Source organism: Meleagris gallopavo, chromosome 9 (genome assembly GCF_905368555.1).
Source record: "Meleagris gallopavo chromosome 9, MGAL_WU_HG_1.1, whole genome shotgun sequence".
In the NCBI taxonomy this organism is placed as follows: Eukaryota; Metazoa; Chordata; class Aves; order Galliformes; family Phasianidae; genus Meleagris; species Meleagris gallopavo.
Genome location: NC_139412.1, coordinates 3,339,346 through 3,361,854, shown reverse-complemented (window position 1 = coordinate 3,361,854; position 22,509 = coordinate 3,339,346). Strand labels below are relative to the sequence as shown.

General features: G+C 43.5%; 1 protein-coding gene across 1 annotated transcript; it reads right to left on the bottom strand.

Annotated features, from left to right (window-relative positions):
- Window positions 1-7,862: 7,862 nt before the first annotated feature.
- On the bottom strand, window positions 7,863-21,912 carry IL13RA1 (interleukin 13 receptor subunit alpha 1). Its single transcript, XM_085230414.1, has 10 exons — window positions 21,294-21,912; window positions 18,057-18,214; window positions 16,558-16,693; window positions 15,528-15,648; window positions 13,882-14,066; window positions 13,381-13,532; window positions 11,948-12,080; window positions 11,432-11,528; window positions 10,842-10,926; window positions 7,863-10,584 (listed from the first exon to the last, which is right to left on the bottom strand). Exons 1-10 carry the CDS (start codon window positions 21,658-21,660, stop codon window positions 10,465-10,467), a joined length of 1,554 nt encoding a protein of 517 aa, XP_085086540.1. The 5' UTR covers window positions 21,661-21,912; the 3' UTR covers window positions 7,863-10,464.
- Window positions 21,913-22,509: the final 597 nt, after the last annotated feature.

The following is a 22,509-nucleotide window of genomic DNA, read 5'->3' as shown; positions in this document are numbered from 1 at the left end:
GCTGCAACGGGCAGCTCCGCCTGCGCTGTTCCGCAGTTTGACATCGGTTCGACGAATAAACGAACGCACGCAACTGTTGTGGCATCCTCTTGCTCTCTGGTCATTGGTCGCCTTGTAGCGATATGTTGGATTACGCTCCAATTTTACACTTCCATTTCTTCTGCAAACGTGACTTCTCTGAGGCTCGGAGGGGGGACTGTCACTTCCCACCCCCTCCATTTTCACTGTTGGACTTTCGAGCACTTTCAGCTTTCCTGCTGGAGTTGGAAAGGACCTTTAAAGGCCATCTGGTCCAACTTCCCGCACTGAACAGGGACACCCACAGCTCCATCAGCTGCTCAAAACCTGACCTTGATGTCTCCAGGGATGGATCACCACCACCATCTCTCTGGGCAACCTGTGTCAGTGCCTCAATGTCCCTACGGTAAAATTTTTTTTTCCTTTATATCTCTTCTCTTTAAATTTGAAATCACTTCCCCTTCTTCTATCACAACAGACCCTTCCTTCCTATAGACCGCACTAGATACTGACAAGCTGCTATCAGGTCCCCCTGGAGCCTTCTCTTCCCTAGGCTGCACAGCCCCAGCTCTCAGCCTGTCACAGGGGAGGTGTCTTTCCAGCTTGTAAAACAGGAGATGGATGAGACCTGTGAATGAATACCAGGTGAGAAAAAACACCTGCCAATTCCCCTACCTGCCAAGCGGCTGTCTATGGGGAGCACAAGGCACAAATCTGCAGATATCAACACCTCGTTCATCACAGCCTTTCTATTGGTGTGGAAAGATGGAAAGTATGGTACCTTTCTCCATGTGCCCCCTCCAAGCTAAGAAAAGCACATCTAGCAGGAGCTCGGGCTCTCCCTAGGAACGAATTATCCTCCAGGATTAATAACTCCAGACAAGTCCAAGCTGGCAGGAGCAGAACCTCTGACTATTTGTAAATGAGATGCAAGTAACATCAAGGCCTGCCGTGGATCTCACAGTGTTTGACATTTCCCCCACAGCTCAGAGTCCCAGAGATAAATGGCATCAGCTTCCATTAGAAAGCTTTTACCTCCCTTATAATCAAGGGAGAGCCAGGGGCTGACTCAATTGCACCAAAAAGGCAAAGAATCCAAGGGAGGAAAAAAAATGGGTGTGATGTGACCCATCTGTATCTGTGTTGTATCAATCCGAGTAAGCCAGCTTGGGTTCTGTGCTTTTGGAGAGACAACATGCTGAACTACTCCATTTTATCTGGATTTACCCTTAGAAATAGAGGCTTTTTTTTTTTTTTCTTTTTTTTTTCTTTTTTTCCCCCGCTGGCGAAATGAGAAGTTTTACTCCTAATATTCAGGAGTCGTACTGAAAAAAGTACATGGCTTTAGCTTAAACACAGCAACAACTTACCACCTTAATTTTGTTAGCACTCAGAAGCACTTCACAACACTTCAGCTGTACAGTGAAAGCACTGACTGTGTGCCAGTTCCTGTAGAGGCCGCACATAACTCACTTATCCCAGGCAGGTGCCTTCAGATGAGAATCTGCTTACAGCACTGCTTGCTATCATGAGCTGTGTGCACTGAAGGCAGTGCTGCTTTGCATCGCTTCTTCTACTTGTCTGATGCCGTGGTGTTGCCTTGGATGGAGTTAATTCCCTCCTTAGAAGTAGCGTGTTCTGGATTTTTGATGAAAACAGCAGTGATAACACGGCAATGTTTCGTTGCTGCTGAGCAGCGCTCACACCGAGCGAAGGACTTTTCTGCTCCATGTGCTGCTCTGCCAGTGAGGGGCTGGGGGGCACAGCCAGAAGCCGGCTGGCCAAAGGGCTGCCCCATCCTACGTGACAGCACACTCAGCACTGGGGGCTGGGGAAGGAAGGAGGAAGGGAGGGGACACACGTTGTGACAGCGTTCATCTTTCCAAGAAGCTTAAGCACAATGAGCACTGCTTTCTCAGAAGGGACTGAGCTGCTTGCTGATGGGAAGCCGTGAACAAACTGCTTGTTTTGCTCTTCTTTGTTCTCACCGTGGATTTTCTTTGCCTTTATGTCAAGCCACACGTTCCCACAGTTCTACCTTTCCGATTCTCTCCCCATCCCACTGTGGGAGGAGAGAGCAAGCAGTGCTGAGCTGCTGTGGGGTCAAACCATAGTGTTGGGCTCGAGGGGAAGAAAAGTGGAAAACCCACTGGCAAATCAGGAGGTGGATAACAGGAGGACAATTTAAGCAGCAGCACATTCACGGAATCAACCATAAAACACCTTTATGCATGTCTAATCATTTTCATGATTAAGAAAATGGAATAAGTGCTACATATGGACACCATCTGGAATAGGACTGTATGTGGTTGTGTATGAAGACTAGGGGAGCTCCCAGCATCACATCCCCCCTGGGGCTGTGGGATGGACACAAACTCAGAGGTCCGCTTTGCACAGGGGACTGAGCTCTCAGCTGCTTCCTCTTCCTAGTTGCTAAAATAAAATAAAATAAAAAAAAAAAATCACATTTCCCAACCAAAACAAGATGTTACATTTTCTCATGAGGAAGAAAAGCTGTACGAGTGCTGAGTCAGTTCCAGATTGTGAAAGATACACCTCAGTCACCCCTGGAGAGACATGCATTCTAATCCCAGTTACAGGCATCTACAAATCCACAGGGGCCACACTCGTGCTGCAAATTAGCAGCTCTAGAAGGTTTGCTTAAATAAAGAGAACAAAAACTCAATGAAGTCCACATGCGTTATGAAGATGCTATACAGCTTCCCAACATACAGACAAAATAAAAGCTTGCAGGTATAAAGAAGATGATAGAAAGACCAGCAGCACAAAGTTGGGCACTGGCAAGCAGAAAACCTCCTGTTAATTACAGCTTATTTTATGAGAGGACCAGAGCCTCAACTCTCTTTTTAATAGTGCACTTCCCATTCTTATTCTACTTTGAGAACATAGCAACAGAGCAAAAATCCACATTGCATCCACTTTCATATGTTCTTAGAGCGAAGACTGACAAACGTGCAGCAATAGGTGGCACCAGACCTCATCCTCCTGCCATATTTGGTAGAACAACGAGGACGGGAGGCAAGAAGCAGCAGCCTGGCTTGGCAGGGCACTGGTAACGAAGCCTGCTTTGTGTATGCTGTCATTTGTGGTCGCTATCTCAGGAAGATCTGATGTTTTTCGTTCCTTCTGAGCATGCCCTGCCTCTGCTCTGTGCTAAGGCTGAGGGCATCCTGTAACAGAGGGTGGAGCAGGCAAGGAAAGAGCCTGTGTACCCTGCAAGATAAAAGAAAATGAAATAGGGGTGTATGACCCAATGGGATTGGAACAGGCAGTGAATCTTCATGCATTCCATTTTCCTTTTGTTTCAGTCCTTGCAAAAAATTATCATCTGTAATCAGAGCACTTCAGCAGGCAAATAAAGACACTGGCTGGAGAGCATTCAAAATGTGTGTGTCTTCGGGTGGGCAGGGCCATGCTAATCCCCCAGCACAGAACCACCTCAATGCTGCAGCCGCCTGAAATGCTGCATGTCCCTTTGAAACAGATGGGAATTCTCTCTAGAAACTGAATGACAAACATCACGATCGTCTGCAGAAAGGAAGTCTCCAAGAAGTTATTCGTCCAGTTATCCAACTCTTGCTCTAAGATTTCTATAGGGATGAAGTAAGCAGTTCTGTATCTCTTCACGTTGCTTACAAGCCCTCAACAACTGCTTGTACCAACCCCCTTTTTTTTTTTTTTTTCTTGGTAGGCCAGATAAACAGGGCAACCTTCCAATCAACTCAAGGAACTACAATAGCTTATCACCGAGATGGACACACAGCTTGCTAAATTGTAGAACAGTTGAGGTGGAAGTGACCCTTAAAGGCCATCTGGCTCAGCTCCCCTGTACTGAGCAGGGACACCCACAGCTCCATCACTGCTCAGAACCCTCCAGCCTGACCTTGGGTGTCTGCAGGGACAGTTCCTAAAGAGCTCTTGGCCATCCAGTAGGACAGCAAATGCTATTTCACAGGAATCTGTGAGGTTAATAGCTCCATTTAGCATTTTGAATGATTGAACCACGTGAAAGAATCCACTCCATTAATTATATTGAATGAAGATTGGTTAGAAAGATGTCCAGGGACGCAATTAGAGTATTAAAAAAAGTTGCAACAGTTTTCAATTGGCATAGGCAGGTAAGTGACAAAAGTTATTAAAAGCATTCCTCTTAGGCAAGAGAAATCAATTACTCAGTAAAAAGTGACAGACAGAGTAGAAGCATTGCTAAAAAATAACCACAAATTGTCAGAAGCCAGAAAATGACTGTGCAACAATCCATTGCAGCAAGAAGGAAACGCTCCTAATTCTGGACATACTGGGGAATGAGGACTGGCAGACCAACCAGGCAAATGTTCTGTTTGAAGGATGATGCACTTTTGCTTAGAACACAGCGCAGGCACTACAAGGAAGACAAAAAGAAAGACAAATTGCTTAGAAAATATATGATTGAGGCAGTGAGTTTGAAAGATCCAGGCTCTTTTCAAAGCAGAAAAGTGAAAGCAGACTGAAGTCAGGGCAACATTCAAGAGCGCAGAACAGCTGCTGAACAGCCACAGTCTGCGACAGTGGCAGGAAGGACAAGGAATCAACTCAATTTGCAGCAAATTCAATTTAGGTCAGTTACTAGGGGAGCTTTCTAATTAAGGCAAATACAGCAGAATAGGAGCCTGGGAGACCCTCCTTCACTGGAGATTTCTTTTGCAGGCAAACAACCACGGTGGTGCCCTGAGAGCCCCTCCAGCTCCACAAAGCCTTAACCAATGGGTGATGGAATACAAGCCACAAAGCTCTGCACGTGCAATAAAAGTGATGTGAAAAATCAGCTCTGGAAAAACACCAGCTAGTGATACTGCTCTATTATTTGCTCATCTGGGCAAGGTTACCTACATTTGAATGTTCTCGTGGAAGAGGATATAACTACCTGAAGGGAGGTTGTAGCGAGCTGGGGGTCGGCCTCTTCTCCTGTGTAACTGGTGATAGGACTACATGGAACGGCCTCACGTTGCACCAGGGGTGATTCACGCTGGATGTTAAGAAATACAACTACTCCAAAAGAGTGTCAGGTGCTGGAATGGGCTGCCCAGAGAGATGGTGGAGTCACCAACCCTGGAGGAGTTCAGAGAACATTCAGACGCTGTGTTGAGGGATGTGGCTTAGTGAGAACCATTAGTGACAGGTGAACGATTGGACTCAATGATCTTGTAGGTCTTTTCCTACAACCTTGGTGGTTCTGTGATTCTATGATAGAATGTAAATTAAAAATTAAGTAGCCAGGCTGTGAGTAATGTTCCTTGTAGCAGATGGGCACGTTGACATTTGAAGAGCAGAGCAGTTTCATGGCTTTTAGAAGTACCTCCTCGGTATTTTCTAAGTTTCTACACTGACATTTTATGTAAAGGAAGGAAATAGGTGATGCTCAGAGGCTTTGATGTGTAGGAGGTAGAAAGGTTCCAAGAGGCAAAACATGGTGACTAGGAGCTAATTTCAGTTCTCTCACTGCCACAGTCAAAAAACAATGATTTTCCTTCAACTTGCTCTGTTCAAGCAGGCCCAGGAGAAGAGGCAGTGACACGCTGAGTGCTGTAGGGAAGCACTGGACTTTTGTATTCTGGACTTTACAGAACAGCACCAGTGAGAAAAAGCTGATAATATGTGATCTAACTAATCTTTGATTGAATCAGTATGAAAAGACACCCAGTGCACATCCTAAAAAAAAAAAATAAAAAAAAAATCAGTACGTTTTCCAGGATGAAGCACACCCTGTTTTTTTATTTTTTTAAAAGCTCAATAGTAATTTAACTTTGGTTCAGCATGCTGCTTTCCAATCTTCCAAGTTCCAAAAAGTGATACTGCCTGAGCATAACAAACCTCTTCGTCTCTATTTTTAATCCCATGCTTTTAGTCAAGACTATTTTAGCCATTTAGGGTAAGTTGAATACAAGAAAAACTTCAGTGCAATAGGCTAAGGGGATGATTACTCGAAACACGGGTTAGCTGGAAAACATCTCTTCATAGACGCTTTGCGCAAGAGTCAAAATAATTTTAGTGCTTTGGCAAAAGCAAAGCAAGGAGCAGAAATTACTAGAATACACTGGCTGGGTTACAGCTCTGCTTATGACAGCAGTCATTAGCTTTCCCTGCTGAGTTATTACCTTAAGAGCACCACTTGGAAATAATTATAGCACAGCTGCAGAGAGGATACCTTAATGATAAACACGCTAGGTTTGCAGCACAGAGAAATTATTTCATTAACCTAAACCAATGTAACTGGTGAAAAAATACAAAAACAACAAGAAAAGACCCAGAAGCAATCAACAAGCTTTCAAGATCTTCGTGCTGCAAACCTGAGCACACCGTTTCCGGACCTGAAAATTTTTCTCTCTCCTGTGCCTCCCACCCAAACCTGTATCGCTTTGCTGTGGTGACAGCGTGGATTCAGTTACATCACCTTGATCTTCAGTCATCTACTTTCACCATGATTCAACAGAGGTTGTAGGAAACTCACCCAAACCGAAATACCTTAATCTGATTTTGTGTTTGGATTTTAGCTTTCATCTAGAAGCCACATTTCTACAGCTGGCAACACGCTCACTAGGGGTTGTTTTTTTGCTGCAAGCATTCAGTCAGAACAAGTGAGCAAAACCAAAGTAGTTGGTCATCTTCTCGATGGGCTCTCCATAGTGCTGGCTGACCTCCTGCTCTCCCCAGCCCCGCTGTGCCCACTCCCAGAGCAGCAGCAGCTGCCTGAGCACAGTGCCGAGGGGTTTCTGCAGTGCCATGGCCATGCCTGGCTCCCAGTCACCCACCTCTTCCTTGGGGCAAGGGGAAAATCCCTCCAAAACTGAAAGCCTTTTAACAAAAAAGAAAGAAAAGAAAAGGAAAATCAACCTTTTCCTTCCAGTGGAAATTCTGAATATTTCAAGTGCTAAATCAGAACTAAATTTATTGGGTATTTCCATTCACTGGAAAGTCTTCCATCTGTGAATAGTTGTACCTGTTGAGCACTGAAATGCTTTAACTTACAACTGAGGTATCCACCTACTGATTCCTTTTGAGCTACCTATGTCATGTCCTTACCTTAATTGAGAGCTATGAAAATTTGCAAGTAAATCAGGTGTTGGATTTTTCTGTACACATCAGATACAGAAAACTTCATTTTGTATCGAGCGCAGTGTATTAAAAACAGAGAATAATTTTTGAGGAGAGTTTAAAATCGTTATCGCTCATTACTGCCACAAGAATTTTGGAACTGGAAAACAAAAATCCAAATAGCCTTGCTATTTATCCTCACAGTTTGTTCTTTAACTTTGAATGATTTGCTCACTGAACTGAAGGGAACAACGTGTACTTTCACAGAATCTTTCAAACAAGCCATTGCTGATGTGCTTATTTGGCACTTGAGCGCATCTGGGTCTAAGCAGCCAGGCAATGGCTATCATCAGGTTAGCAACTTGACATTTTTTAATTACATCAGCAGCTAACAGGCACATAAAATACTCCAACTACTCCTATGGTTACAGCAAACCCAGTCAAATTTCTGCCTGAGAAGGTATTATTTATTACTTCTCTATTACAGAAAAACACACCAATGGAAGAAAATAGCGTTGGAGTGAGAATGCACAGGGCAAGAGCGTGCATTGTGTGCACAGCTCCATCTCCATCTCATTATTTCAGCCCCAAATCCTCGTGTTGCCCATTGAATACACGGGCTGGGCTCACTGAGAGGAGAGGTAGCAAAGCAACACTTTGCTCTTCTTCTGTCTTTTGCGTGCCTCAAACATGCTTCCTTATCAAACCACTGCCATCTTTTCTCAAGCCAAGAACAAAATGCCACACACCTGTATCGAAAAATATTCCAACGTATTTATTCATTTTTTAAACAAATGTACAGCTCAAGTAACTGCAACAAACAGCACACAGACAATAGCAAAACTGGGGAGAAAACCCTCACCGTAAACAAGATGTGCTGGAGACCACAATACACGCAGACACTTTGCATGCTAAAACACAAGCTCAGGAAGTGCACCCATCCATCGGGGGTCAACTGCTATTATAAGGAAAACAAAGGATTACCCCAAACATTTCTCTATTGATATAAACCATCCTCTGTATTGAAGCTCTTCTTTCAGCCTAGAACTTCAAGTCTGTTTTTACTCCCTCCTTTTCCTTAAGGGATTTCTGTTTGTTTTCCAAACAAACACATTTTGGTTTTACCATAAACACCAGAACAAAGCTGAAAGAACTCAGGGTAAAGTACCAAGGATTATCTTCCTAGATTGATATACCAAAAGCCACAAACCTTTACGTTATGTTATGATTACTGATACTGAAATCATACGTTTGTTTGTCTAGCGGTCTACAACGAGCAACATTTGAGATGAGGTAGATGTGAGAAATGATTCTCTCTCTATAATGTCATGAACATTGCATGGCAGCGGGAGTGAAGTTGATGAATGAAATTAATAACTTTCCCCTCATGCTATTCTTTTACTCTGGAATACCAAACAGTGCTGCTAGCTGACTCTGTATAGCCTGAGTGTCATTCTATCACACTGAAATCCCTGAGACTTCTTGTTTTGTCTCATCAACCAATTTATATATTTTTAGCATGTTTGCAAGTAGGAGATTTAAGGTAGTATGTGATCTGTTAGTTCTGCTGCATTTCTCCTTCCCTTTCCACCATCAGCAGCTGGAGGTAGGCAGGAGATGTGGAAGGAACTGCATATCTGAGTGGTTCAGTGGGGACTGGGAAATATTGAGGGGAGGAAGTACACGGGAGGGTAAAGGATGTACATTTATAGCTGTGTTCTACTCCTTGTACAAGAGTATGTTCTTAAAAACAAACAAACAAAAAAACCCAAACAAAAGTATTTCGTTTCAGGATTTTGACAGAACTGAGCTTGAGGGTAGGGCTGAATTTTAAAGCATCAGTAGTTTCAGAACACACTCCTAACAAACCTCTGGAGATCTCTTCCCAGTCTGCTATGAGGGCTTCAACAAACCACACACCCACACCGCGATGCTGAGGGAGAAGAGGGAGAAGCAAGAAGCCCCTCAGCACCTCTGCACAGCCCCTTTCTCCCCATGGCTTTCTGCCTCCAGCACAAACCACGCACTGGTGTCAGCAGCCTTGCAGCACAGCTCACAAACCAAACGCTCACAACTCAGTGCAGAGAAACGTCACAGTTGTGCCAGAAAACTTCTGCTGGGCTCTGCTGGGTAAAGTAACCTCAAAATAAAACCATGCAAGAAAAAAAATGAACAAATTCATTCATGATATTAAAAAAAAAGAAGTCAAATAAGCACCTTTTAAAAAACTGCAAAGTCCCAAGAGAGGAAACTGGAATCCGAATATCATCATACAGTTGAAGCAGATGATCTTCGTGGTCTTTTCTAACCTTAACAATTCTGTATCATTACTGAAACAACAAAGTTTGTCCCCAAGAAAGCAGGCCAAGGTTGTCATCACCTCCTTCCCCAAATCCGTCAGCACAGCAGTACAGGCAAATCTTGAAGTCTTCACATTCACTCAGTTTCTGTGGTTTAGGAATCATGCATCCACCCTGCTAATTCTGCTGGATAAACTCCCTATGATTCAGCTTTTATAGTCATTTGGCCAATATGGCCAGAGCAAGATGACAGTCTGGTGACAGTCACCAGCCACTGCACAACAGAGGTAAAGATAATGGTTATCACTTAAGAAGTTTCATTAACACTCAAAGTTCATGAAGGCCTTGTAGCTAAGGCACTTGAAAGGATAAAAAAAGTCAAAGCGAGCCTTCTGTGAACAGTCTGGATACCAGCTGGAAGGTGAGGAGTTGTCTCATACATATCTCAAGAAAAAGCAACTCTCATACTGGGTTTATTCAGCCCACGGCTGAAGCACAGCTTGGGAAGGTCAGGCATGGATGTTTCCTGGAAACCCCCTGCCCAGGGCACCCATAGGGCCACTGCTCTGCATCCCATCTGTTGGCAGCTCCATGTGCAGCACAACAGTGACTCACCTGCTGCAATCAAGCCCTGCCTCACCTGCTGAGGAACAAAGCCAAACACTTCAGAGAACTCACAGCGCCTGCTCCAAAACAAACAAAACCTGACAAAAAGCAGCCAACACTTACAAACTGTGCAGCACAAACACAGGTGCAGGTGACAAGTAGTAGGGCAGAGCAGGTCGGAGGCTGAACAAGAACCGCTGCGATGCAGTCAGATGAAATTTATGTACGTGCTCATCTCAAAGGATCCAAGATGAATTTTGCTAGCAGAGATGGAAGAATGGCCAACAATGGTGACGCATCTTCTGAGCATCAAAGAAATAAGGCTCAGAAAGGACTTTGGAAGGTAGGAGTTGGTGAATGGTCCTCAGGCCTTTTCACATCCACACTGTCACCTGAGTTAAAAGAACAACTCTGGAAATCTTCACTTATCTTCTATTCTGAAAGCAGTTTATCGGTGCTCTTTTTCAGAATTAGAGGATTCAGGAGTTTCTATTAAAATCAAAGAATGAATTTCTTCCTCCTTGATTAACCTGTCGTAACCGCTCATACAGTCCTCCTTTGCACTGTTCTGGAAGAGAAGAGCAATGTTTTTAGCAGCATTTTTTTTTCTCTTCATTGTGAGAATTGTTTTTTCAGCCCCCCAGAAGACAGACCAGTTTCACAACATAAAGCTTTGAGTAACTGTTTCCATACAGCTCTTACCATTGCAATTGCTTGGTTTTACGTATATCATGTTGGTTTTGAGATAGATGGTATCAGAAAGAAAAGTGAAAGCTTACAGATTCCGGCTCCACAGATAAGCTCACCAATCAGCTTTGTACCAACCTGGGGATCCTCATTCTGCTCCCCAAACATGCGCTTCAGGATTTCCCGAGGGTCCGGGATTGGGGGAAGAATTAATATCTTCAGCCTTCAGAAAATGAAGAAAAAAACCCTCAGATGAACTCGTTACAAAAGAAAAATCACCATTTCCAAGTCACAGTTGGTTGCAGACAAGAAAATGTGTGGAGTCAGCTTTGACACCACCAGCTCGTTTTTAGCTTCTGCACAACTGCAGCCCCATTCTTTAATCCCACACCTGTATATGCACTTCATGTATATTCATTTTGAATTTGGACTTCATTGCTTGAAAAGAGAAGATGTGACACCCGGAGAGCAAGAATCTAACTGTAAGCAGACATAAGCAATGTTACCAATGGGAAAACAGAGCACCTAGCTGGCCTGCTACTCTAATTCCAATGGATGAGGCACAATGGTGTTGCCATTCTTGCTATTTGATGCATGCTACTGAAAAAGCAACTACTTTTGAAACATGTCACATCATGAACAATTAACTGGAAGACAGATGTGTTACAACATAAATCAAAGACCAGTCAGAAGTAATGGATTGTAAATAAAGCAATATAATAATTTACCTTTTAAGGTAAACGAGTAGGATTATTGTGGACACTGTCACTATTAATGGAATGGTGATTATTAAAATAAAATTGAACGCAGAGTTTGGATTCTCACCTGGAAGACAAAAATTGTTGAAACTTAGGGATGTTTTGGGAGGCTTTTCAGGAAAAAAAAAAGACAAATAAATTAAGTCTAATTAACTCACAGACAATGTTTTTCAAACACTAATACTTTCATAGGCAAGGACTCATTTTTCAAAATGTGATATTGTAATGTAGATACAGTTGGCAAGAAAATGAAAAACAGAGACTCAGAGCTGAAGAAGTGACAGCACTTGAAAGAGGAGACTGCACAGCTAAATGGATGGCAACCCAAAACACAGAAGTGTAAGCAATAACAGAATTCCCTTGATCTCTCTTCATGCAAAATTAAATACCTACACAGGAAGATGATCCAGGGCACCCATTAACTCATTAGACAAGGTATGAGATTCCCAACACATAAATTCAAATTCAAGGAAAAATTGTTCTCACCGATGCTCCTTTCTTCACTCCATTCACTGTAGAACTTGCTGCTGTAGCATTCAACCTTGGGCTGTGCTCTCACTTGGAAGGTGTACTTACTATTAGGGTCAACACTAGGAATTGACGTAGAATTAAATTTAACCTAGCATAAAAGGAAAAGGTAATTTACTTTGTATGATTACCAATATAGTTTTTTGGTTAAAAAAAAAAAAAAAAAACAACAAAAAATCAACAACGAGCCCCTTTCCCTCTTGCCTTTATTGTAATACTAATGTTTTGATGGAAGATCTTTTCATGAATACTGAACTTCACAGGAAAGGTCATAACAGCATCTAACCAGCACAGAGCGCCTAAAAGAGATTCCAAAGCTAAGATTCAAACTGACTCACTGTACCTATCATATATCAGACTTCTTGTCTGGCATGGTGCCTTTTGTTCCTTTTTTTTTTTTTTTTGACAAAACATCTATGACTTGCACTGCCTGCCCCACTCTCAGACAGGGCAACAATACTGATTTAACTTTAACCATGAAAAACTCTTCTGCGATGCCTCCTTAGAGAGCTGGGCTCAAACTTCACATCTTTTTGATAGAAGACGGCAGTTCCCCAAGAATTGTTAAGATAATTTGAGTTTGCTAAAGATGCTCTGCTGGACAAGACTGGCACCTTGCTTTTAAATTTATCTTGTTGTTTACCATTCTGATCAGCCAGCACAGTCAGTTCAACTACACAGATTCAGGCATGACTACATCCAGACACCAAAGTCAACGCTTTTTATACGTATGTATAGTCAGTATATTTAAGACTGCACAACTTTTTTTCCACACCCACACTCTGTTGTCACTTTTAATCCCCTCCAACTTTCTGTACAAGGTTCTGTCATCTTGTGTGCAATTAATTTTGCTTCACAGTACTTGTCATCCAAGGACAAACAAGTCACCTGGCAGAGAGCAGACCAATAGCAGGCAAGCACAACGCCACCAGACCAAAGTTCCAGATCAAAGAGGAAAGCTTAAGCACTACAGTATATTTCCTGGTGAGTGCTGTTACTTAGTTGAACATATAGCTCTTTACCCGAGACTTATTACAATTTATTGCTCTGTAATAGACAAAGGCATGGATTTGGAAGACTACCATGGATTATGTTGTATATATATTACTACTGGAAAACTACCGTATGGGAGAAAAATCTATCAAATCCACACAATGCTTTCAGCTAGTGCAACCAACCCATTCACACGCAGCACGTAAAATTATTCATTTCTAAACAAAGGATGAGTTACTATGATCATCAACACAAGTTACAGAAGGCACACTCCTGCCTATGGCAGTGGGTTGGAACTGGATAACCTTAAGGTCCTTTCCAACCTAAGCCATTCTGATTCTATGCACAGGGAAAACAAAACAAAACACAATTGTTAGATGTAAGCAATGAAAACTCACTTGAATTGTCTGAGCAGTGGTCAAGTCACCATTGTGATATCTCACTTCATAACTGAGACAATTTGCTGGAATGAAGCCCGATTCACTCCACTGCAGATGAATTCCATTGTTAACATACGATAGTTTAGCGATTGTTGGTGTGGCAGGTTTTACTGACATACAAAACAGAAATAAATGGAAATAATTAAAAATGATATTGCCTTGGTTACAGATGTGAACAGAAGTCCTACATTGCATAATGTTACACATATACCAGCAACAGAAAAAGGAAAAAGCACCAAAAAAAAAAAAAAAAAAAAAAAGAATCAAAACAAAGAAAAAGAATAGAAATGAGTGAAAACTCTTCCTGAGAACCAAACCTTATCTATATAATTTCTAAATCAAAGATCAGTAGAAGAAGGGAACAGCTAATCATGCTGTTCCTCAAACACATTGACAAACCAGCCAGTTTCTTTTCCTCCACCATTTTTTCCCACCCCCTCTACACGGCATTCCACTCACCAAGCGTGGTAGGATTTTCAGTCTTGCATACAGGCATAACATTTTCAGAGTCATCTCTGATCAATATACTGATCAGTGGGTACCTATTGGCAGCCTGGGGGAAGGTAAAATTGAAGGCACATTCAAAGCTTCCTTGGCTCACAGAATAATTTTTGCACTCTTTATGTCTTTCCAAACCATCAAACCTATAGGAAAAAAAAAAAAATTAACTTCAAAAGAAAAGGAAGCAAGGGGCAAGCTTATTTATAAAGCTGTTACAAATCCTAAAGGCAGATCTTAAAGTTGTGCTATAGCATATTTTTGTTCAGCATTAATTTTATGTAAAAACCTTCTCACTCATATCAAGCTTTAGGAAGAATATTATTTTCATAAAGTGTCCAGCAGCTGAAAGAGAGACAGGTCACAGTGTTTTTACTGCCAAGCATCAGATTGATGACTGCTTTCAGACTGAGTCCTTGTTTTCTCCATGGGAAAACAATTTCAAGGGAAAAAAAAAACAACAGAAAAGAGTTTAGAAAGCAAACAAATCAGGATCACTTCCCGTCAACAGTTTCACTTGTGCTAGGACGAGGTGACTAATCTCCTTCCACAATGCCCAGGGTATGGCCGGTCTTGCTAAAGATGGACACATTTCACCTACAGCATGCATCTGCTTTCCAAAACATACCCAGTACCAGTGAGGCAATGACTGCCTCCTTCCTTGCCTCCCCAGGTTCCACTGAAAACGTTCCAGTAACTTTCCCTCCACAGAAAATGAGGGGATTGTTCTCAAACCAGCAACCTGGGCTTCGTTTAGGAGCACAATAGGAATGATGCTTCCCTGTTTCACACTGCCCTACTGAAGGGCTGCCAAAGGCACAACTGCCCATCCTATCTTCAGGTTCCCTCATGCATCTGTTCCTCTTATCTCTAATTTGGGTCTAGGAAAGAAGAGAAGCATTCAGAGCAGACAGTGCTATGTAGGTGCATCAACCTGCTCTGGTAAGCCTCCATTTCAGCAATGACTGCAGTGCACTGACCCAATTTGTTTATTCTCAGCTAACATTATACCCATGGTATCCCACAAGCCCCATCAGCCAAGTTTTTGACTGCACTGCAACCCTCTCCCTTTGGAACAAGAGTCTGTTTATGGCAGTCAGCTGGCAAGCATGGATGATGATAAAAAGATGCTCTTCATTACATGCAGCGTGAATCAGTTATTTATGACATAGCAGATACAAACAGAACTACTAAATGTTAATGCTTCCATACCATTTTCCAATGATTTAAGAGCTGACGTGCATTAGTGAGCAATTCTGACTTAAATTGCCCATGCTTATGGGGCTGCAAGGAGAGGAACTAACATGCAGCTCCAGTGCAGTTCTTCTTTTTCCTTGTTTGAATCCACAATTAGAGAAAAAAGAAGAAAAAAAAAGCAGTAAAAGGGCTTTAGAAGCAGCAAATCCTTCACATATCAATTTCCTGGACTCTGCAGAAGCAACTTCTGCAGCCTCCAGCAGCTGAGCTTTCTGTTGGACAGGACCACCCTTGTCCTGAAAGCGCTGTGCACATTTCAGAACAACAGGAAATAAAATGCATTAAGTAATGTAGAACTACAGATTAGCGCTAAAGCAGTTTAGGGCTGGTAATAAAAAGTTAATACGAACCAGTAGAATAAACTATAATTGGTATCACTACTTGCATTCTCTCCAGGATGCCACATACAAAGCATGTACTCCAGGTTGTGCCAGACACAGCTCAAGCCAACAGCAGCAGTACCTGGAACACCTGCAGGGCAAGTTTGAAAGTTTGATTTTACCAAAGTCTTCTCACTGCTTTCCAAAAGTCAAGCATCCCTTTTTATGTAACTGAAAACGTGCAAAAGGCAAAAGAAGAGTAATGTCCCAGCTCGTGTTGCCCCAGCACAGCAAAACATCAGTTTTCCAGTTTTCATTGACATCCCCCCAGGACAGCTCCTGAATGTCAGTGGTTGTAGCAGCGATACTCAAATTTTCCACCACATGTGAATTACTACTCAGTTACCTGAGGTGATGAGTCAGGAAAATATTTTGTTTCTATTGAACTACAGACACTTTAGAAAGGAATTAAAGTACTCAACCATTGTAGGCACAGTTTATCATCATTATTATGGACATCTTCCTTAAAAACAGTCAATTATATTTACCTTCTCTGGACAAAAATATTACTTTCTCAGTATTCTGAATGGTTGGAATAGATAATCTTAGTGATCTTTTCCAACCTTAATAATCCTGTGATTTCAGAAATACCTTTAGTTCCTAACTACGGACAAACACAACACTGGGGTAAGTTGGAATTTCCACTGATACTCCTAGACATCCAATCATAGAAATAAACTTACATGCTAGTGACTGATCAGTAGGTATAAACCAACGTAAGTTCCCTCTTATCTCACAAGCACAAGATGGCAGGTAGAAGATGAATGATGGTGATCTCAACACCTTGAAAGTGCATTTAAATGTGAAGAGCTTCCCTATGAGACTTTAATGTCAGAAGATTTCATTGTGTGCCATTCTGTTAAGCTCTGCCAACTGACCTCCGCTTTACCCACGTATCTCTCTCAGACATATTTTGCTCTGATGTATTTCTATGATATTTTGCTCCATCTCCTCACCCAAGAGATGCACGCCAGCCTCAAGCCTTGCTGTTCTGCATTACCTTTTGGTGGAACAGAGGCCTCCACCCACTGGCTGTGATCGGTGGCATTACTGTTCTTGCATTCACTTCTCACTTTGAAACGCATCTCCTTATTCAAGACTGTATCAGTCACACGAAAGAGACTCTTTCTCCACTCCTAGGTTTAGATGGGGGAAAAGAAAACCAGAACATTTGAAATAGCACACCAAATACACAGAAATTACTATTAATACAAACACACATTCGAATCCATTAAAAAAAAAAAAAAAAAAAAGCTGAAAGCCTGATGAAAAGCCCAACGACACAAATGTCTGACCACACATGGAAGAATTGATGTCACTTAAATGTTTGTTTTCCTTATCAGACATGCTCCCAACTCAGCAAAAGAGAATTCTGTGTGCTTGTTCATGTCTATTGTAGTGGGAGCAAGGAACCCTACCACAGTGGGGTTAAGAGATCAGAGAATTAGCACAGTGCAGAGGAAAATGATCCTGCAATAAGTCTGCATGGATCTAACAGCTATTTCACTGCTGCTGACCTTATTTGTTAGACCCTCCCACAAACCATTCCACTTGCAATCCAAGCAGGCTTCCAGTTAGTTACTGAAACTATTAAGGAAGTAAACATCTTTCTGCTGAGTTAGCAAATTCAGCTGACTCATAGAAAGGTCTGACAGCGATCATTAGAGGAGAGGGTGTCAAAAATGACATATAACCCTTTTAGCAGTGTCCAGACATCCTATCAGCTCATCTGTTTGTGAAACCGCAGCCTTGCTCCAATCCCAGCTCTGGGATCCTGGGGCTCTCAGACAGAACACAGCAGTCACAGTGCAAAGGCCGTTAGGAACATGAACAACAGCTCAACAACAAAGGATTACTTCAGCAGACATCCTTAGGGGCATTGCATTGATTTTAACCATGCCCAGCACTGCTGGTCCCATGGTCAGTGTGTACCTCAAGCTTCAAATTCTGACTGTTTGAAACTACTGATGGGTGGAAAATTATCTTGCTACCCCTCCCACAGCCCCTTCAGTGTCACAGAAATGCTTCTTGTCATTGTGATCAAAGAGTTGTTCATCTATAGTGAGACACACCGAGAATCACACCTGGGATGCAAAACACCCCAACAGAAAGAAAAGCAGAAGAGCCAAATGAACTCATTTTCAAGAGAAAAAGATTTCTTCCGTGCTGTCTTCATAACACAATGCCCACGAGCAATTGTAAGCACAGTGCTGGGGCAGGGCAGGCACGCACACACACTCTCACATTATTACTGCCATACTTCTGTGTTATCGGGAGTAGCTCCGTTATCAGAGAGTGACAGATTTTTGTCTGCATACTCCACATGCTGGCATGACTCGTTTTTGAGGTTTTGATCCCACGACAAGAATTAGAAGTTGTATTACAACTGCACTTTTTGATATGTCTACAGATATAATAATATCACACACACAGACATAGCTTTATCGTAATAATATATTCAGCAGAGCAGAGCAGAGCAGCAGGACAAGAGGAACTCACGTTTTTGTGCTGAGACACCTCATCGATCAGGATGTCACTGGAATATTCCAGGTCACAGCTACTGCTGATGTTCTCCGGGGGATTCCATGTCCAGTTCAAGGTGCAGATTTGGATAAATGAATAATTGAGGTTGGATGGAGGGGGAAGAACTTTTTCTCCTAAAAGGAAGGAGAAGTTATTGCTGTAACAACTCCATCACTCCACATTTCACCATTGATAATGACAGATTTTTAGCTCTTCATCAGAAGATAAAGAGCATTCTTTCCTGTTTGCTATCAGATAAGATACCGTCCACCAAAACATCTCTACCATTCCCATTAACAAGGCCCACTGATTATTTAAATTATTATAAGAAACACGGAAAATGTTTTAAAGTAATTTCAAGGAAATCACAGCATAGAGCATCTGTGGCAAAGAAACCAATGTTTATAGGGAAAGATGAATCTCAGTGCCCGTGGTTCCCATTTCTTGCTGTGAGTTTGCATCACAAACGCCAAATCTTTCGCAAATATATGTAGAGTCTGTGAAGCCATTGATGCTTTATCCTACCCACAATTCAGCCATCAGTACAGGTTCAAAAAGAATACTTCAAAAAGAGAAAAGTCATCACCACTCGACAACTGTAGGCTAGAGCCGCATTCAGCCCAATCTAATCAAAACCAAGAGTGTTACTCAAACAAACTGACAAAAAAAGCACCCACAACTTCTTCAATTACTCACATTTAACACCATGCTCACACACAGTGAGCCAACTTAGCACAGAAAGACAGTAATCACCGTGGTTGTGCTTCAGTGGTAAATGTTTTTGCCTCCTCCAAAGCACGACGGAGAAGAGGAAAGCAGAGGAAAGTGACTCAGAGGCGCTGGGATAAGCCCTGTTGTGCCTCCAACCTTCCAGACCTGGGCACTGAGTCACTGCCTTCTAACAACTCATCGCGGCTCGAAGGTCAGATGGAGAAGGAAACGAGACAGAAAGTAAAAAACTGTCAGGAAAAACTAAAGCGTGGTGCATTCTAGAAAAGGTCAGCAACTGGTAACTCCCAAAGAAACCCTCTGCATGCTACTAAAAGATATTTAATAAGAGGCCAAACAAGACGGCTTCTCGATGGCATTTAGGTCTCATTGCTACCTGCTGGCTGTGGAGGGGTATCCTTGCTGTGCAGCAGCTCCACAAATGCTTGAAACTGATACCAACCGGCGCTACGTGTCCCAAAACCCCCTCTAACGTTTGGGGCAACGTGTGTGAAAAGGGAAAACAATGACACAGATATGAGATGTCCCATCCAATTCAGCATGCAGCCACATTTGCTTCTGCTAGCAGAAGGAAGGGGGTGGAAGACAAGGTTCCTTCAGCAAGAATTCTGCTGCAAGCATCTGTCATATCACTATCTTAAATGTCCTGAGAGACATCTCTGCTGAAGCTCCAAGAAATTCATCCAGCAGCTGCAGGGTTCTCTGAATTTGCACAGCCAAGGAACAGGCAGCAGCAGAGCTCAGATGTTGCCATCTGTGTGACAATTTACGTTCAGAACGAAAATGAGAAGAGTCACCAGGATTTGCTGCCTTAGCCCAAACACTCCTGGCTTTTCTGAGCAGACAAAGCTTGTGGGATTATTATTATTATTATTCTCAACAGCTGATCTCAGAAGAACACGCAGCAATTCTGAATCACCAAGCTTACAAAATAGTCTCCTTCTAGAACACCAAGGCAGTGAGCCAGAACACCATCCCCATCACCTGTCCCACTCCTGAACACACTTCCCTATTGCCTCTTCCACAGCAAAGCCCCTCCAAACAGCAGCAGGGTCTGAGCCTGTCAGCACCAAATATTTATTCAACACGACTACATGCTCTGAGCAATGTCTTTTTGTGATCTTTCCTTAAAATCTTTGCATTTCTTTAAAATCACCTACAAAAGCCACAAATCATTAAAAAAGCGAGTTTTCTCAGTGATCACCATTTAAAAGGTCTGGTGACAATTTTCTGCCTGCCCGCAATGAGAACTGGCAACACTCAAGGTTTATAAATACATGAATTGCATCAGTGTAAGAGACTGAAATCCAAAAAGTGTTCTTAAGCCGAAGCTTAAGAATTGTGTGAGTTCATTCAGCTGAAAATTTGCTTTTATTTGTGCATCCAGTCCAACATACACATATATATTTATCTATAATATAGACACAATCTAATGCTTTGTTATTCAAATCTCATTGGCACAGCAATTTGGCAGGACACCTCAACAGCCAAATACAAAACACGAAAGATATGATTGTTTGGAGGGTTGGAAGTGGGTGATCCTTAAGGTCCCTTCCAACACAAACAATTCCAAAGCTTTAATTTCACTCTTTAAAAGAAAAGAAAAGGAAAACCAAAACCAAACAGCGCAGTGATAGCTTCTAAGAAAGCACAGCAGTAATGCAAAAAGCAGAGCTGAAACAATCCTGCACATAAACAAACACAAACAGCACCAAAACCCCACAACACCTTTGAAAAGCCAAAAGGTGGAAACATCAACGAACGTTTTGTATAAATTACTGTAAAAATATCGTAAAAAAGAACAAAACAAACAAACACAAAGCCCTTTCTCCTTGTCCTTTACTGTCTTAAGACGCATTTCGTGGTTATAAAGCGAATCGCACCCGGTTATAAAACAGCAATTCCCAAACGCTTACGGCCGTACGGACGCATCAAAGCGAGTAAAGGGCTTCATCCCCCGCATCTGAACACCCCCCGCTTCTCATCAGCCCCCCACGCACCCGCACCGCTTTCCTGCTCGCCCTTCCAGCAGCGAAGGAAGCCGGGATGCGGAGGGGCGGCTCGGAGCACCGCTGCTGCCCAGCGCACATCGCAATGCCCGCACAGCTTCGGCTCGGGTTTCTTAAAGCAACGGCAGCCCCGGGAACCACCGAGCTTAAGAGATACCTGCCGACAGTATGCGATGCTGCCCTGCAGGGAAAGAGACGCAGAATTCCGAGCATCTCCCTTCCCCGCTCCCGTAAGAGGCGCAGCGCAGTGCGGGTGCCGACCCCTCTGAAGCTTACGCACTTCGGGCGATGCAGCCACGAAACGAAAGAGTTTGATTTCGGTACACGATGCCAAACAATCCCCCCAGCCGTCAGCCGTCCGTCGGTCCGTCCGTCCGTCGGTCCGTCCGCTGGCAGCCTCTCGCCGATGACGGCTCCCCGCCGGCACCGAACCCGGCTCTCTCCGCCCGCCTCCCCCCGGCCCGGCCCCGCTCACCTGCAACCGCCGCCGCCGCCACCGCAAAACACGCGGGGAGGAACAGCAGCCGGCACCGCAGCGGAGCTCCGAACGAACCCCCGCTCTCCATCGCTCCTCCGCTCCGTCCGTCCGAGAGCGACCGCACGCTCGCACTTCCCGTCGCGGGGGCCGGGCCAGACGGGAAGAGCCGCGCCGCGGCCCGCCCAGGTAACCCGAGCCGAGGGGGAGCGGCCTCGGACGGCGGCTGCGGCCAACCCGCGCCCACCTGGGCGGCCCCTCGTCGTGCCCGCTGCTCGTCGGTACCGCTTCGTCCAGCGCCCGTAGCGCGGAGCCGAACGTGAGCCCGGCGCGTCTGCTGTGCCACCCAGGGCTCCTCCCCAGGCATCAGCGCGGCCGTCAGCTCGAAAAGATCGCATCTGGGGGAGTAAAAGTGGTTTTTCACAACTCGGCTCCGACCGCTATTGAAACGTGCCCGAGATGCTAACGTCTTCTCGTGAAGAAATTGAACATGTTAGTGAGTCCCCGGTAGCTCTCGTGATTTACACTCAGTTCTTCAGTTCCCCCCACAGCACAACTCCTCGCTTCCAAATCCCTCCTGCAATTTTGTGCCATTGCTGTAGTTGCCATCTGAACTAAAAATGTGGCTTGTTCCCTTTCCCACCCACTATGCCAGCTCTTCCTTATGCAAACTTTCCCAAACTTCCTCCGCTTCAACAGTTTTGCAATCAAGATGAAGGTTGCTTTTTGCTCTCTTTTATTGGTGTGACGTGGCTGTAGTTTTCCCAGATTTCCACATTAGTGGAAATACCCCACGAGTGATCTTTTAATACCAGGATAAGAAAACATTCGGGATGTGGAATTTTCCTCTGACCCCTGTTGTTCTGGTTAGCATTCCTGCTCCTGGTTATCACCAGAGAACAGATAGAAAATTGCATGGAACAGAGAGGAGACTTTGGCTAAATTTTAAGGCAAACTGAAACCGATCAGTGAGGATTGCTTGTTCCCACTCATCTGAACTGTTGAGTATTTCCTCAGTAATTCAAGGAGTTTTGCAAGAGTTCATCTGCTTTTCAGAGCTAGATTTAGAAAAAGGAAAGCGGATCTTTTTACGATAGGGAGGAGAATGTTCTGGGCCAGTGCTGTAATTTTTCTTTTCTGCCTGTTTGTTTGGATAGTCCTGGAAAAACAGGAGGGTTTAGCAAGTTTCCTAGCTGCTGCTAGAAAGCATCCATGA

Bases quoted from the DNA above. Each gene is read 5' to 3' on its own strand.
- IL13RA1 (XM_085230414.1), bottom strand. From the start codon at position 21,660: ATGCCTGGGGAGGAGCCCTGGGTGGCACAGCAGACGCGCCGGGCTCAC. The intron at 18,215-21,293 runs GTGAGCGGGGCC...CCTTCCTTTTAG, and splicing joins GGCGGCGGCGGCGGTTGCAG to GAGAAAAAGTTCTTCCCCCT. The intron at 10,585-10,841 runs GTTGGTACAAAG...CTTCTCTTCCAG, and splicing joins AGCAGAATGAGGATCCCCAG to AACAGTGCAAAGGAGGACTG.